The 14,975-nt window shown below is 42.4% G+C and overlaps 1 protein-coding gene and 1 long non-coding RNA gene across 2 annotated transcripts in view; both read right to left on the bottom strand.

The window, feature by feature from the left end:
- LOC139569188 (uncharacterized) overlaps nucleotides 1-14,975 on the bottom strand; it is a 318,710-nt gene that overhangs the window by 6,638 nt on the left and 297,097 nt on the right. The window lies entirely within an intron of this gene.
- Nucleotides 1-14,975, bottom strand: part of LOC139569172 (voltage-dependent T-type calcium channel subunit alpha-1H-like) — a 212,631-nt gene that overhangs the window by 5,883 nt on the left and 191,773 nt on the right. Inside the window, exons 35-37 of the mRNA XM_071390959.1 lie at nucleotides 13,384-13,677; nucleotides 6,352-6,496; nucleotides 104-225 (exon numbers count right to left, since the gene is read on the bottom strand). Coding sequence (XP_071247060.1) covers nucleotides 104-225; nucleotides 6,352-6,496; nucleotides 13,384-13,677 — 561 coding nt within the window. The remainder of the gene's footprint in view (nucleotides 1-103; nucleotides 226-6,351; nucleotides 6,497-13,383; nucleotides 13,678-14,975) is intronic.

The raw sequence follows: 14,975 nt of genomic DNA, 5'->3' as shown, positions 1-14,975 counted from the left end.
ACACAGAGAGGACACAATGGGCAATGTTAGCCAAATATTTGCCAAAGTTTTATGGTGGTAGACCAAGCACGGTGTGTGTGTGTGTGTGTGAGTGTGTACTCACCTGTCTGCGCAGCCCCTTGGGCGAGGGCCTTGGCGGGGCGATGTGAGTGGGCACAGTGTGAGAGAGGCTGGGCAGTACAGCCTGGTCTTCACATGGCTGGGAATGCACAGATGTCACAGAGCCTGAGGAGAAAACATACAGGTGACGGACACCAACACTAAAACTTAGACTGGCGTTGGGATATGGACTCAGAGAGACTGTTCGTCCTGAGGTGTAAAACCTGCAGGCTGTTACAGTCAGTCAACAGGACTCATTGGGTCAGTGTGTGTAACTCTAGTATGACTGTCTCTGGGGCTAACATGCTACTAGCATCCAGGGGGCTAACATGCTACTAGAATCCAGCGGGCTAACATGCTACTAGCATCCAGGGGGCTAACATGCTATTAGCATCCAGGAGGGCTAACATGCTACTAGCATCCAGAGGGCTAACATGCTACTAGCATCCAGGGGACTAACATGCTACTAGCATCCAGGGGGCTAACATGCTACTAGCATCCAGGGGGCTAACATGCTACAAGCATCCAGGGGTTGGAACCGGTTGAGGGGAACAGAACCCGAAAACCAGAAAATAACAATATTTTCCCAGGAACAGAACCCATAACCAGGAACAAAAGTGATCCATACTGTTCCGGAACAGAACCGTTATTTTTAAAAGCATGGGAACCGGTTAATAACGTTCCGGGCATTTCCAGTCCCACAAAAAAACGCAAACAAAGCGCCTACGCAAAGCCCTCACTCTGTCACTCAGAAACGTGTTCCAGTGTCCGCCTGCCAGCTGGAAATCTTTACCAGTGTGTGTGTAGGCTACCTGCCCCTCCCCTTCCTCCGCCCTCCCCTCCCTCTGCCCCTCCCCCTTCCTCGGTTACAGAAAAAACCCTAAGCGGCATTATGTGTAATGGAACTGAGATTCAGGATCAATGACTAATGACTCTTATGTGTAATGTAATGGAACTGAGAGTCAGGAACACTCTAGTTAGTCTTAGAACCTCACTGTAGATAATAGAACACTAGTTAGTCTTAGAACCTTACTGTAGATCATAGAACACTCTAGTTAGTCTTAGAACCTCACTGTAGATTATAGAACACTCTAGTTAGTCTTAGAACCTCACTGTAGATCATAGAACACTCTAGTTAGTCTTAGAACCTCACTGTAGATCATAGAACACTCTAGTTAGTCTTAGAACCTCACTGTAGATTATAGAACACTCTAGTTTGCTTAGAACCCCACTGTAGATTATAGAACACTCTAGTTAGTCTTAGAACCCCACTATAGATTATAGAACACTCTAGTTAGTCTAAGAACCCCACTGTAAACCATAGAACACTCTAGTTAGTCTTAGAACCTCACTGTAGATCATAGAACACTCTAGTTAGTCTTAGAACCTCACTATAGAACACTCTAGTTAGTCTTAGAACCTCACTGTAGATCATAGAACATTCTAGTTAGTCTTAGAACCTCACGGTAGATCATAGAACACTCTAGTTAGTCTTAGAACCTCACTGTAGATCATAGAACACTCTAGTTAGTCTTAGAACACTCTAGTTAGTCTTAGAACCTCACTGTAGATCATAGAACATTCTAGTTAGTCTTAGAACCTCACTGTAGATCATAGAACACTCTAATTCGTCTTAGAACCTCACTGTAGATCATAGAACACTCTAGTTAGTCTTAGAACCTCACTGTAGATTACAGAACACTCTAGTTAGTCTTATAACCTCACTATAGATCATAGAACACTATAGTTAGTCTTAGAACCTCACTGTAGATTACAGAACACTCTAGTTAGTCTTAGAACCTCACTGTAGATCATAGAACATTCTAGTTAGTCTTAGAACCTCACGGTAGATCATAGAACACTCTAGTTAGTCTTAGAACCTCACTGTAGATCATAGAACACTCTAGTTAGTCTTAGAACCTCACTGTAGATTACAGAACACTCTAGTTAGTCTTAGAACCTCACTATAGAACACTCTAGTTAGTCTTAGAACATGACTGTAGATAATAGAACACTCTAGTTAGTCTTAGAACATCACTATAGAACACTCTAGTTTGCTTAGAACCCCACTGTAGATTATAGAACACTCTAGTTAGTCTTAGAACCCCACTATAGATTATAGAACACTCTAGTTAGTCTAAGAACCCCACTGTAAACCATAGAACAATCTAGTTAGTCTTAGAACCTCACTGTAGATCATAAAACACTCTAGTTAGTCTTAGAACCTCACTATAGAACACTCTAGTTAGTCCTAGAACCTCACTGTAGATCATAGAACATTCTAGTTAGTCTTAGAACCTCACGGTAGATCATATAACACTCTAGTTAGTCTTAGAACCTCACTGTAGATCATAGAACACTCTAGTTAGTCTTAGAACCTCACTGTAGATCATAGAACACTCTAGTTAGTCTTAGAACCTCACTGTAGATCATAACACATTCTAGTTAGTCTTAGAACCTCACTGTAGATCATAGAACACTCTAGTTAGTCTTAGAACCTCACTGTAGATCATAGAACACTCTAGTTAGTCTTAGAACCTCACTGTAGATTACAGAACACTCTAGTTAGTCTTATAACCTCACTATAGATCATAGAACACTATAGTTAGTCTTAGAACCTCACTATAGATTACAGAACACTCTAGTTAGTCTTAGAACCTCCGTGTAGATCATAGAACACTCTAGTTAGTCTTAGAACATGACTGTAGATTACAGAACACTCTAGTTAGTCTTAGAACCTCACTATAGATCATAGAACACTATAGTTAGTCTTAGAACCTCACTATAGATTACAGAACACTCTAGTTTGTTTAGAACCTCACTGTAGATTATAGAACACTCTAGTTAGTCTTAGAACATCACTGTAGATAATAGAACACTCTAGTTAGTCTTAGAACCTCACTGTAGATTATAGAACACTCTAGTTAGTCTTAGAACGGCACTATAGATCATAGAACACTCTAGTTTGCTTAGAACCTCACTGTAGAATATAAAACACTATAGTTAGTCTTAGAACCTCACTGTAGATCATAGAACACTCTAGTTAGTCTTAGAACCTCACTATAGATTATAGAACACTCTAGTTAGTCTAAGAACCCCACTGTAAACCATAGAACACTCTAGTTAGTCTTAGAACCTCACTGTAGATCATAGAACACTCTAGTTAGTCTTAGAACCTCACTGTAGATCATAGAACACTCTAGTTAGTCTTAGAACCTCACTATAGAACACTCTAGTTAGTCTTAGAACCTCACTGTAGATCATAGAACACTCTAGTTAGTCTTCGAACCGCACTATAGAACACTCTAGTTAGTCTTAGAACCTCACTGTAGATCATAGAACACTCTAGTTAGTCTTAGAACCTCACTATAGAACACTCTAGTTAGTCTTAGAACCTCACTGTAGATCATAGAACACTCTAGTTAGTCTTAGAACCTCACTGTAGATCATAGAACATTCTAGTTAGTCTTAGAACCTCACGGTAGATCATAGAACACTCTAGTTAGTCTTAGAACCTCACTGTAGATCATAGAACACTCTAGTTAGTCTTAGAACCTCACTATAGAACACTCTAGTTAGTCTTAGAACCTCACTGTAGATCATAAAACATTCTAGTTAGTCTTAGAACCTCACTGTAGATCATAGAACACTCTAGTTAGTCTTAGAACCTCACTGTAGATTACAGAACACTCTAGTTAGTCTTATAACCTCACTGTAGATAATAGAACACTCTAGTTAGTCTTAGAACCTCACTATAGAACACTCTAGTTAGTCTTAGAACCTCACTGTAGATCATAAAACATTCTAGTTAGTCTTAGAACCTCACTGTAGATCATAGAACACTCTAGTTAGTCTTAGAACATGACTGTAGATAATAGAACACTCTAGTTAGTCTTAGAACATCACTATAGAACACTCTAGTTAGTCTTAGAACCTCACTGTAGATCATAGAACACTCTAGTTAGTCTTAGAACCTCACTGTAGATTACAGAACACTCTAGTTAGTCTTAGAACCTCACTATAGATCATAGAACACTATAGTTAGTCTTAGAACCTCACTATAGATTACAGAACACTCTAGTTTGTTTAGAACCTCACTGTAGATTATAGAACACTCTAGTTAGTCTTAGAACATCACTGTAGATAATAGAACACTCTAGTTAGTCTTAGAACCTCACTGTAGATTATAGAACACTCTAGTTAGTCTTAGAACCGCACTATAGATCATAGAACACTCTAGTTTGCTTAGAACCTCACTGTAGAATATAAAACACTATAGTTAGTCTTAGAACCTCACTGTAGATCATAGAACACTCTAGTTAGTCTTAGAACCTCACTATAGATTATAGAACACTCTAGTTAGTCTTAGAACCCCACTGTAAACCATAGAACACTCTAGTTAGTCTTAGAACCTCACTGTAGATCATAGAACACTCTAGTTAGTCTTAGAACCTCACTGTAGATCATAGAACACTCTAGTTAGTCTTCGAACCGCACTATAGAACACTCTAGTTAGTCTTAGAACCTCGCTGTAGATCATAGAAAACTCTAGTTAGTCTTAGAACCTCACTGTAGATCATAGAACACTCTAGTTAGTCTAAGAACCTCACTGTAGATTACAGAACACTCTAGTTAGTCTTAGAACCTCACTATAGATTACAGAACACTTTAGTTAGTCTTAGAACCTCACTGTAGATCATAGAACACTCTAGTTAGTCTTAGAACCTCACTGTAGATCATAGAACACTCTAGTTAGTCTTAGAACCTCACTGTAGATCATAGAACATTCTAGTTAGTCTTAGAACCTCACGGTAGATCATAGAACACTCTAGTTAGTCTTAGAACCTCACTGTAGATCATAGAACACTCTAGTTAGTCTTAGAACCTCACTGTAGATTACAGAACACTCTAGTTAGTCTTATAACCTCACTGTAGATAATAGAACACTCTAGTTAGTCTTAGAACCTCACTATAGAACACTCTAGTTAGTCTTAGAACCTCACTGTAGATCATAGAACATTCTAGTTAGTCTTATAACCTCACTATAGATCATAGAACACTATAGTTAGTCTTATAACCTCACTGTAGATAATAGAACACTCTAGTTAGTCTTAGAACCTCACTATAGAACACTCTAGTTAGTCTTAGAACCTCACTGTAGATCATAGAACATTCTAGTTAGTCTTATAACCTCACTATAGATTACAGAACACTCTAGTTTGTCTTAGAACCTCACTGTAGATCATAGAACACTCTAGTTAGTCTTAGAACATCACTGTAGATAATAGAACACTCTAGTTAGTCTTAGAACCTCACTGTAGATCATATACCACTCTAGTTAGTCTTAGAACCTCACTGTAGATTATAGAACACTCTAGTTAGTCTTAGAACCTCACTGTAGATTATAGAACACTCTAGTTAGTCTTAGAACCTCACTATAGATCATAGAACACTCTAGTTAGTCTTAGAACCTCACTGTAGATTATAGAACACTCTAGTTAGTCTTAGAACCTCACTGTAGATTATAGAACACTCTAGTTAGTCTTAGAACCTCACTATAGATCATAGAACACTCTAGTTAGTCTTAGAACCTCACTGTAGATTATAGAACACTCTAGTTAGTCTTAGAACCTCACTGTTAACTCTGCAGCTCTTCCAAGTAATTACTTTTTTTCACAACTGCCAAAACATTGTCAACAAAGACATCTTGACATCATAAAAATAAATCCAAGTGTGTAAAAATATAAAGGATATTTCCAGGCTGAAAACCTCATTATTAAAACACAAACGTTATTCACTAAGCTGATGCGTTGTATTGTATTTAGGACAATGTTTACCATCTTTGTCATTATGATTTAAAAAATATTAAAAAGCTTTATTTTATTATTGGATATATTTTGACATGTTATGAAAATTCCATGAAAATCCTGAAAGTTTCCCCAAAATTCCTGTAGTTTACTGGTAAACGTTCAAAGTTACCGGTAATATACCCTCTCCTTTGCATCCCTAAATAAGAGTGTGTGTGTGTGTGTGTGTGTGTGTGTGTGTGTGTGTGTGTGTGTGTGTGTGTGTGTGTGTGTGTGTGTGTGTGTGTGTGTGTGTGTGAGAGTGTGTGTGTGTGTATGTGTGCGAGTGTGTGAGAGTGAGTGTGTGTGTGTGTGTGTGTGTGTGTGTGTGTGTGTGTGTGTGTGTGTGTGTGTGTGTGTGTGTGTGAGTGTGTGTGTGTGTGTGTGTGTGTGTGTGTGAGTGTACCTGAGGCTTGGTGCAGGTAGGGGGCGCTAGCAGGTCGTACAGGAGGAAACATGTAGCTGTCGTTAGGGAGAGAATGCATCCTGGATACCGACATCTTCCTTGGCGACAGAAGCTCCTCCCCCTGGCTGCACTGACCCTCCTCCTCCTGTAGAGGGAGACCGGACCAGCTACGTTAGGATGGCTGTGTGTGTGTGAGTGTGAGTGTGAGTGTGTGTGTGTGTGCAACACAACACTAATAAAGCCATCGGTTCACTCCCTACAGACTACAGACTACAGACCATCTATACTGCATCAGCACACTGACTGGAGAGAACACACTGTTCTCTCTGTCTCTCTCTCTCTCTCTCTCTCTCTCTCTCTCTCTCTGTCTCTCTCCTACAGCTAGACCACTAAGCATTCTAAACCTTGCAGCTAGAACACTAAGCATTCTAAACCCTGCAGCTAGACCACTAAGCATTCTAAACCCTGCAGCTAGAACACTAAGCATTCTAAACCCTGCAGCTAGACCACTAAGCATTCTAAACACTGCAGCTAGAACACTAAGCATTCTAAACCCTGCAGCTAGATCACTAAGCATTCTAAACCCTACAGCTAGATCACTAAGCATTCTAAACACTGCAGCTAGAACACTAAGCATTCTAAACCCTGCAGCTAGATCACTAAGCATTCGAAACCCTGCAGCTAGAACACTAAGCATTCTAAACCTTGCAGCTAGATCACTAAGCATTCTAAACCCCCATTCTAAACCCTACAGCTAGATCACTAAGCATTCTAAACCCTGCAGCTAGATCACTAAGCATTCTAAACCCTGCAGCTAGAACACTAAGCATTCTGAACCCTGCAGCTAGACCACTAAGCATTCTAAACCCCCATTCTAAACCCTGCAGCTAGATCACTAAGCATTCTAAACCCTGCAGCTAGATCACTAAGCATTCTAAACCCTGCAGCTAGATCACTAAGCATTCTAAACCCTGCAGCTAGAACACTAAGCATTCTAAACCCTGCAGCTAGATCACTAAGCATTCTAAACCCTACAGCTAGATCACTAAGCATTCTAAACCCTGCAGCTAGAACACTAAGCATTCTAAACCCTGCAGCTAGATCACTAAGCATTCTAAACCCTACAGCTAGATCACTAAGCATTCTAAACCCTGCAGCTAGATCACTAAGCATTCTAAACCCTGCAGCTAGATCACTAAGCATTCTGAACCCTGCAGCTAGATCACTAAGCATTCTAAACCCTGCAGCTAGAACACTAAGCATTCTGAACCCTGCAGCTAGAACACTAAGCATTCTAAACCCTGCAGCTAGATCACTAAGCATTCTAAACCCTGCAGCAAGAACACTAAGCATTCTAAACCCTGCAGCTAGATCACTAAGCATTCTAAACCTTGCAGCTAGATCACTAAGCATTCTAAACCTTGCAGCTAGATCACTAAGCATTCTAAACCCTGCAGCTAGATCACTAAGCATTCTAAACCCTGCAGCTAGAACACTAAGCATTCTAAACCCTGCAGCTAGATCACTAAGCATTCTAAACCCCCATTCTAAACCCTGCAGCTAGAACACTAAGCATTCTAAACCCCCATTCTAAACCCTGCAGCTAGACCACTAAGCATTCTGAACCCTGCAGCTAGATCACTAAGCATTCTAAACCCTGCAGCTAGACCACTAAGCATTCTAAACCCTGCAGCTAGACCACTAAGCATTCTAAACCTTGCAGCTAGACCACTAAGCATTCTAAACCCTGCAGCTAGACCACTAAGCATTCTAAACCTTGCAGCTAGACCACTAAGCATTCTGAACCCTGCAGCTAGACCACTAAGCATTCTAAACCCTGCAGCTAGACCACTAAGCATTCTAAACCCTGCAGCTAGACCACTAAGCATTCTAAACCCTGCAGCTAGACCACTAAGCATTCTAAACCTTGCAGCTAGATCACTAAGCATTCTAAACCCTGCAGCTAGACCACTAAGCATTCTAAACCTTGCAGCTAGATCACTAAGCATTCTAAACCCTGCAGCTAGACCACTAAGCATTCTAAACCCTGCAGCTAGAACACTAAGCATTCTAAACCCTGCAGCTAGATCACTAAGCATTCTAAACCCTGCAGCTAGACCACTAAGCATTCTGAACCCTGCAGCTAGACCACTAAGCATTCTAAACCCTGCAGCTAGACCACTAAGCATTCTAAACCTTGCAGCTAGATCACTAAGCATTCTAAACCCTGCAGCTAGACCACTAAGCATTCTAAACCCTGCAGCTAGAACACTAAGCATTCTAAACCCTGCAGCTAGAACACTAAGCATTCTAAACCCTGCAGCTAGATCACTAAGCATTCTAAACCCTGCAGCTAGATCACTAAGCATTCTAAACCCTGCAGCTAGAACACTAAGCATTCTAAACCCTGCAGCTAGACCACTAAGCATTCTAAACCCTGCAGCTAGAACACTAAGCATTCTAAACCCTGCAGCTAGATCACTAAGCATTCTAAACCCTGCAGCTAGACCACTAAGCATTCTAAACCCTGCAGCTAGATCACTAAGCATTCTAAACCCTGCAGCTAGAACACTAAGCATTCTAAACCCTGCAGCTAGATTACTAAGCATTCTAAACCCTGCAGCTAGATCACTAAGCATTCTAAACCCCCATTCTAAACCCTGCAGCTAGAACACTAAGCATTCTAAACCCTGCAGCTAGATCACTAAGCATTCTAAACCCTGCAGCTAGATCACTAAGCATTCTAAACCCTGCAGCTAGATCACTAAGCATTCTAAACCCTGCAGCTAGATCACTAAGCATTCTAAACCCTGCAGCTAGATCACTAAGCATTCTAAACCCTGCAGCTAGACCACTAAGCATTCTAAACCTTGCAGCTAGATCACTAAGCATTCTAAACCCTGCAGCTAGATCACTAAGCATTCTAAACCCTGCAGCTAGAACACTAAGCATTCTAAACCCTGCAGCTAGACCACTAAGCATTCTAAACCCTGCAGCTAGAACACTAAGCATTCTAAACCTTGCAGCTAGATCACTAAGCATTCTAAACCCTGCAGCTAGATCACTAAGCATTCTAAACCCTGCAGCTAGAACACTAAGCATTCTAAACCCTGCAGCTAGATCACTAAGCATTCTAAACCCCCATTCTAAACCCTGCAGCTAGAACACTAAGCATTCTAAACCCCCATTCTAAACCCTGCAGCTAGACCACTAAGCATTCTGAACCCTGCAGCTAGATCACTAAGCATTCTAAACCCTGCAGCTAGACCACTAAGCATTCTAAACCCTGCAGCTAGACCACTAAGCATTCTAAACCTTGCAGCTAGACCACTAAGCATTCTAAACCCTGCAGCTAGACCACTAAGCATTCTAAACCTTGCAGCTAGACCACTAAGCATTCTGAACCCTGCAGCTAGACCACTAAGCATTCTAAACCCTGCAGCTAGACCACTAAGAATTCTAAACCTTGCAGCTAGATCACTAAGCATTCTAAACCCTGCAGCTAGACCACTAAGCATTCTAAACCCTGCAGCTAGAACACTAAGCATTCTAAACCCTGCAGCTAGATCACTAAGCATTCTAAACCCTGCAGCTAGACCACTAAGCATTCTGAACCCTGCAGCTAGACCACTAAGCATTCTAAACCCTGCAGCTAGACCACTAAGCATTCTAAACCTTGCAGCTAGATCACTAAGCATTCTAAACCCTGCAGCTAGACCACTAAGCATTCTAAACCCTGCAGCTAGAACACTAAGCATTCTAAACCCTGCAGCTAGAACACTAAGCATTCTAAACCCTGCAGCTAGATCACTAAGCATTCTAAACCCTGCAGCTAGATCACTAAGCATTCTAAACCCCCATTCTAAACCCTGCAGCTAGAACACTAAGCATTCTAAACCCTGCAGCTAGATCACTAAGCATTCTAAACCCTGCAGCTAGATCACTAAGCATTCTAAACCCTGCAGCTAGATCACTAAGCATTCTAAACCCTGCAGCTAGATCACTAAGCATTCTAAACCCTGCAGCTAGATCACTAAGCATTCTAAACCCTGCAGCTAGACCACTAAGCATTCTGAACCCTGCAGCTAGACCACTAAGCATTCTAAACCCCCATTCTAAACCCTGCAGCTAGATCACTAAGCATTCTAAACCCTGCAGCTAGATCACTAAGCATTCTAAACCCTGCAGCTAGAACACTAAGCATTCTAAACCCTGCAGCTAGACCACTAAGCATTCTAAACCCTGCAGCTAGAACACTAAGCATTCTAAACCTTGCAGCTAGATCACTAAGCATTCTAAACCCTGCAGCTAGATCACTAAGCATTCTAAACCCTGCAGCTAGATCACTAAGCATTCTAAACCCTGCAGCTAGATCACTAAGCATTCTAAACCCTGCAGCTAGATCACTAAGCATTCTAAACCCTGCAGCTAGATCACTAAGCATTCTAAACCCTGCAGCTAGACCACTAAGCATTCTAAACCCTGCAGCTAGATCACTAAGCATTCTAAACCCTGCAGCTAGACCACTAAGCATTCTAAACCTTGCAGCTAGATCACTAAGCATTCTAAACCCTGCAGCTAGATCACTAAGCATTCTAAACCCTGCAGCTAGATCACTAAGCATTCTAAACCCTGCAGCTAGATCACTAAGCATTCTAAACCCTGCAGCTAGACCACTAAGCATTCTAAACCTTGCAGCTAGATCACTAAGCATTCTAAACCCTGCAGCTAGATCACTAAGCATTCTAAACCCTGCAGCTAGAACACTAAGCATTCTAAACCCTGCAGCTAGACCACTAAGCATTCTAAACCCTGCAGCTAGAACACTAAGCATTCTAAACCTTGCAGCTAGATCACTAAGCATTCTAAACCCTGCAGCTAGATCACTAAGCATTCTAAACCCTGCAGCTAGAACACTAAGCATTCTAAACCCTGCAGCTAGATCACTAAGCATTCTAAACCCCCATTCTAAACCCTGCAGCTAGAACACTAAGCATTCTAAACCCCCATTCTAAACCCTGCAGCTAGACCACTAAGCATTCTGAACCCTGCAGCTAGATCACTAAGCATTCTAAACCCTGCAGCTAGACCACTAAGCATTCTAAACCCTGCAGCTAGACCACTAAGCATTCTAAACCTTGCAGCTAGACCACTAAGCATTCTAAACCCTGCAGCTAGACCACTAAGCATTCTAAACCTTGCAGCTAGACCACTAAGCATTCTGAACCCTGCAGCTAGACCACTAAGCATTCTAAACCCTGCAGCTAGACCACTAAGCATTCTAAACCTTGCAGCTAGATCACTAAGCATTCTAAACCCTGCAGCTAGACCACTAAGCATTCTAAACCCTGCAGCTAGAACACTAAGCATTCTAAACCCTGCAGCTAGATCACTAAGCATTCTAAACCCTGCAGCTAGACCACTAAGCATTCTGAACCCTGCAGCTAGACCACTAAGCATTCTAAACCCTGCAGCTAGACCACTAAGCATTCTAAACCTTGCAGCTAGATCACTAAGCATTCTAAACCCTGCAGCTAGACCACTAAGCATTCTAAACCCTGCAGCTAGAACACTAAGCATTCTAAACCCTGCAGCTAGAACACTAAGCATTCTAAACCCTGCAGCTAGATCACTAAGCATTCTAAACCCTGCAGCTAGATCACTAAGCATTCTAAACCCCCATTCTAAACCCTGCAGCTAGAACACTAAGCATTCTAAACCCTGCAGCTAGATCACTAAGCATTCTAAACCCTGCAGCTAGATCACTAAGCATTCTAAACCCTGCAGCTAGATCACTAAGCATTCTAAACCCTGCAGCTAGATAACTAAGCATTCTAAACCCTGCAGCTAGATCACTAAGCATTCTAAACCCTGCAGCTAGACCACTAAGCATTCTGAACCCTGCAGCTAGACCACTAAGCATTCTAAACCCCCATTCTAAACCCTGCAGCTAGATCACTAAGCATTCTAAACCCTGCAGCTAGATCACTAAGCATTCTAAACCCTGCAGCTAGAACACTAAGCATTCTAAACCCTGCAGCTAGACCACTAAGCATTCTAAACCCTGCAGCTAGAACACTAAGCATTCTAAACCTTGCAGCTAGATCACTAAGCATTCTAAACCCTGCAGCTAGATCACTAAGCATTCTAAACCCTGCAGCTAGATCACTAAGCATTCTAAACCCTGCAGCTAGATCACTAAGCATTCTAAACCCTGCAGCTAGATCACTAAGCATTCTAAACCCTGCAGCTAGATCACTAAGCATTCTAAACCCTGCAGCTAGACCACTAAGCATTCTAAACCCTGCAGCTAGATCACTAAGCATTCTAAACCCTGCAGCTAGACCACTAAGCATTCTAAACCTTGCAGCTAGATCACTAAGCATTCTAAACCCTGCAGCTAGACCACTAAGCATTCTAAACCCTGCAGCTAGATCACTAAGCATTCTAAACCCTGCAGCTAGATCACTAAGCATTCTAAACCCTGCAGCTAGACCACTAAGCATTCTAAACCCTGCAGCTAGACCACTAAGCATTCTAAACCCTGCAGCTAGACCACTAAGCATTCTAAACCCTGCAGCTAGATCACTAAGCATTCTAAACCCTGCAGCTAGACCACTAAGCATTCTAAACCCTGCAGCTAGACCACTAAGCATTCTAAACCCTGCAGCTAGATCACTAAGCATTCTAAACCCTGCAGCTAGACCACTAAGCATTCTAAACCCTGCAGCTAGACCACTAAGCATTCTAAACCCTGCAGCTAGATCACTAAGCATTCTAAACCCTGCAGCTAGACCACTAAGCATTCTAAACCCTGCAGCTAGACCACTAAGCATTCTAAACCCTGCAGCTAGATCACTAAGCATTCTAAACCCTGCAGCTAGACCACTAAGCATTCTAAACCCTGCAGCTAGACCACTAAGCATTCTAAACCCTACAGCTAGATCACTAAGCATTCTAAACCTTGCAGCTAGATCACTAAGCATTCTAAACCCTAAACCCTTCTAAACACCTGTCCCTGATCTGTCTCACCTGACCAGGTGAGTGTGGGCGTGGGCCCACGTAGGCCCCGCCCAGCGCCGACGGATTAGAGGCGGAGCTAAGACGTCTAGCTCTCTCCATCTCCAGTGCGATCTCGGCGTCCATCTCGGCGTCCTCCTTGGCCTCCTTGTTGCTCTCCTCCAGGTGTTTCATCAGCACCGCCACCACCACGTTGACCAGCACGAACTGGGCCATGAGGACAAAGGTCACGAAGTAGACCGGAGACATCAGAGGAAGGTAGGTCAGACACGAGCGCTCCTCTGGAAGACACTCACGCAACGTGTCCTGGAGGGAGGGGGGAGAGAGAGAGGGAGAGATGGAGAAATGGGCCTCTATCTGAGTTTGTGTCAGTAGTAACAGTTGTGTGTTTGTGTCTGTTGTAACAGTTGTGTGTGTGTGTCAGTAGTAACAGATGTGTCAGTAGTAACAGTTGTGTGTTTGTGTGTCAGTAGTAACAGCTGTGTGATTGTGTCAGTCGTAATAGTTGTGTCAGTAGTAACAGTTGTGTGTTTGTGTCTGTTGTAACAGTTGTGTGTGTGTGTGTCAGTAGTAACAGTTGTGTCAGTAGTACCAGGTGTGTCAGTAGTAACATGTGTGTCAGTAGTAACAGTTGTGTCAGTAGTAACAGGTGTGTCAGTAGTAACAGTTGTGTCAGTAGTACCAGGTGTGTCAGTAGTAACATGTGTGTCAGTAGTAACAGGTGTGTCAGTAGTAACAGGTGTGTCAGTAGTAACAGGTGTGTCAGTAGTAACAGGTGTGTCAGTGGTAACATGTGTGTCAGTAGTAACAGGTGTGTCATTAGTAACAGGTGTGTCAGTTGTAACAGGTGTGTCAGTAGTAACAGGTGTGTCAGTGGTAACATGTGTGTCAGTAGTAACAGGTGTGTCAGTAGTAACAGGTGTGTCAGTGGTAACATGTGTGTCAGTAGTAACAGGTGTGTCAGTAGTAACAGGTGTGTCAGTTGTAACAGGTGTGTCAGTAGTAACAGGTGTGTCGGTAGTAACAGGTGTGTCGGTAGTAACAGGTGTGTCGGTAGTAACAGGTGTGTCAGTAGTAACAGGTGTGTCAGTAGTAACAGGTGTGTGTGTGTGTGTGTCAGTAGTAACAGGTGTGTCAGTAGTAACAGGTGTGTCAGTAGTAACAGGTGTGTCAGTAGTAACAGGTGTGTCAGTAGTAACAGGTGTGTCAGTAGTAACAGGTGTGTCAGTAGTAACAGTTGTGTCAGTAGTAACAGTTGTGTCATTAGTAACAGGTGTGTCGGTAGTAACAGGTGTGTCGGTAGTAACAGGTGTGTCGGTAGTAACATGTGTGTCAGTAGTAACAGGTGTGTCAGTGGTAACAGGTGTGTCAGTAGTAACAGGTTTGTCAGTAGTAACAGGTGTGTCAGTAGTAACAGGTGTGTCAGTAGTAACAGACCTGTCAGTAGTACCAGGTGTGTCAGTAGTAACATGTGTGTCAGTAGTAACAGGCGTGTCAGTAGTAACAGGTGTGTCAGTAGTAACATGTGTGTCAGTGGTAACAGGTGTGTCAGTGGTAACAGGTGTGTCAGTAGTAACAGGTGTGTCAGTAGTAACAGGCGTGTC

Source organism: Salvelinus alpinus, chromosome 1, assembly GCF_045679555.1.
Source record: "Salvelinus alpinus chromosome 1, SLU_Salpinus.1, whole genome shotgun sequence".
Classification (NCBI taxonomy): domain Eukaryota; kingdom Metazoa; phylum Chordata; class Actinopteri; order Salmoniformes; family Salmonidae; genus Salvelinus; species Salvelinus alpinus.
This window is presented reverse-complemented; position numbering and strand designations above follow the sequence as displayed.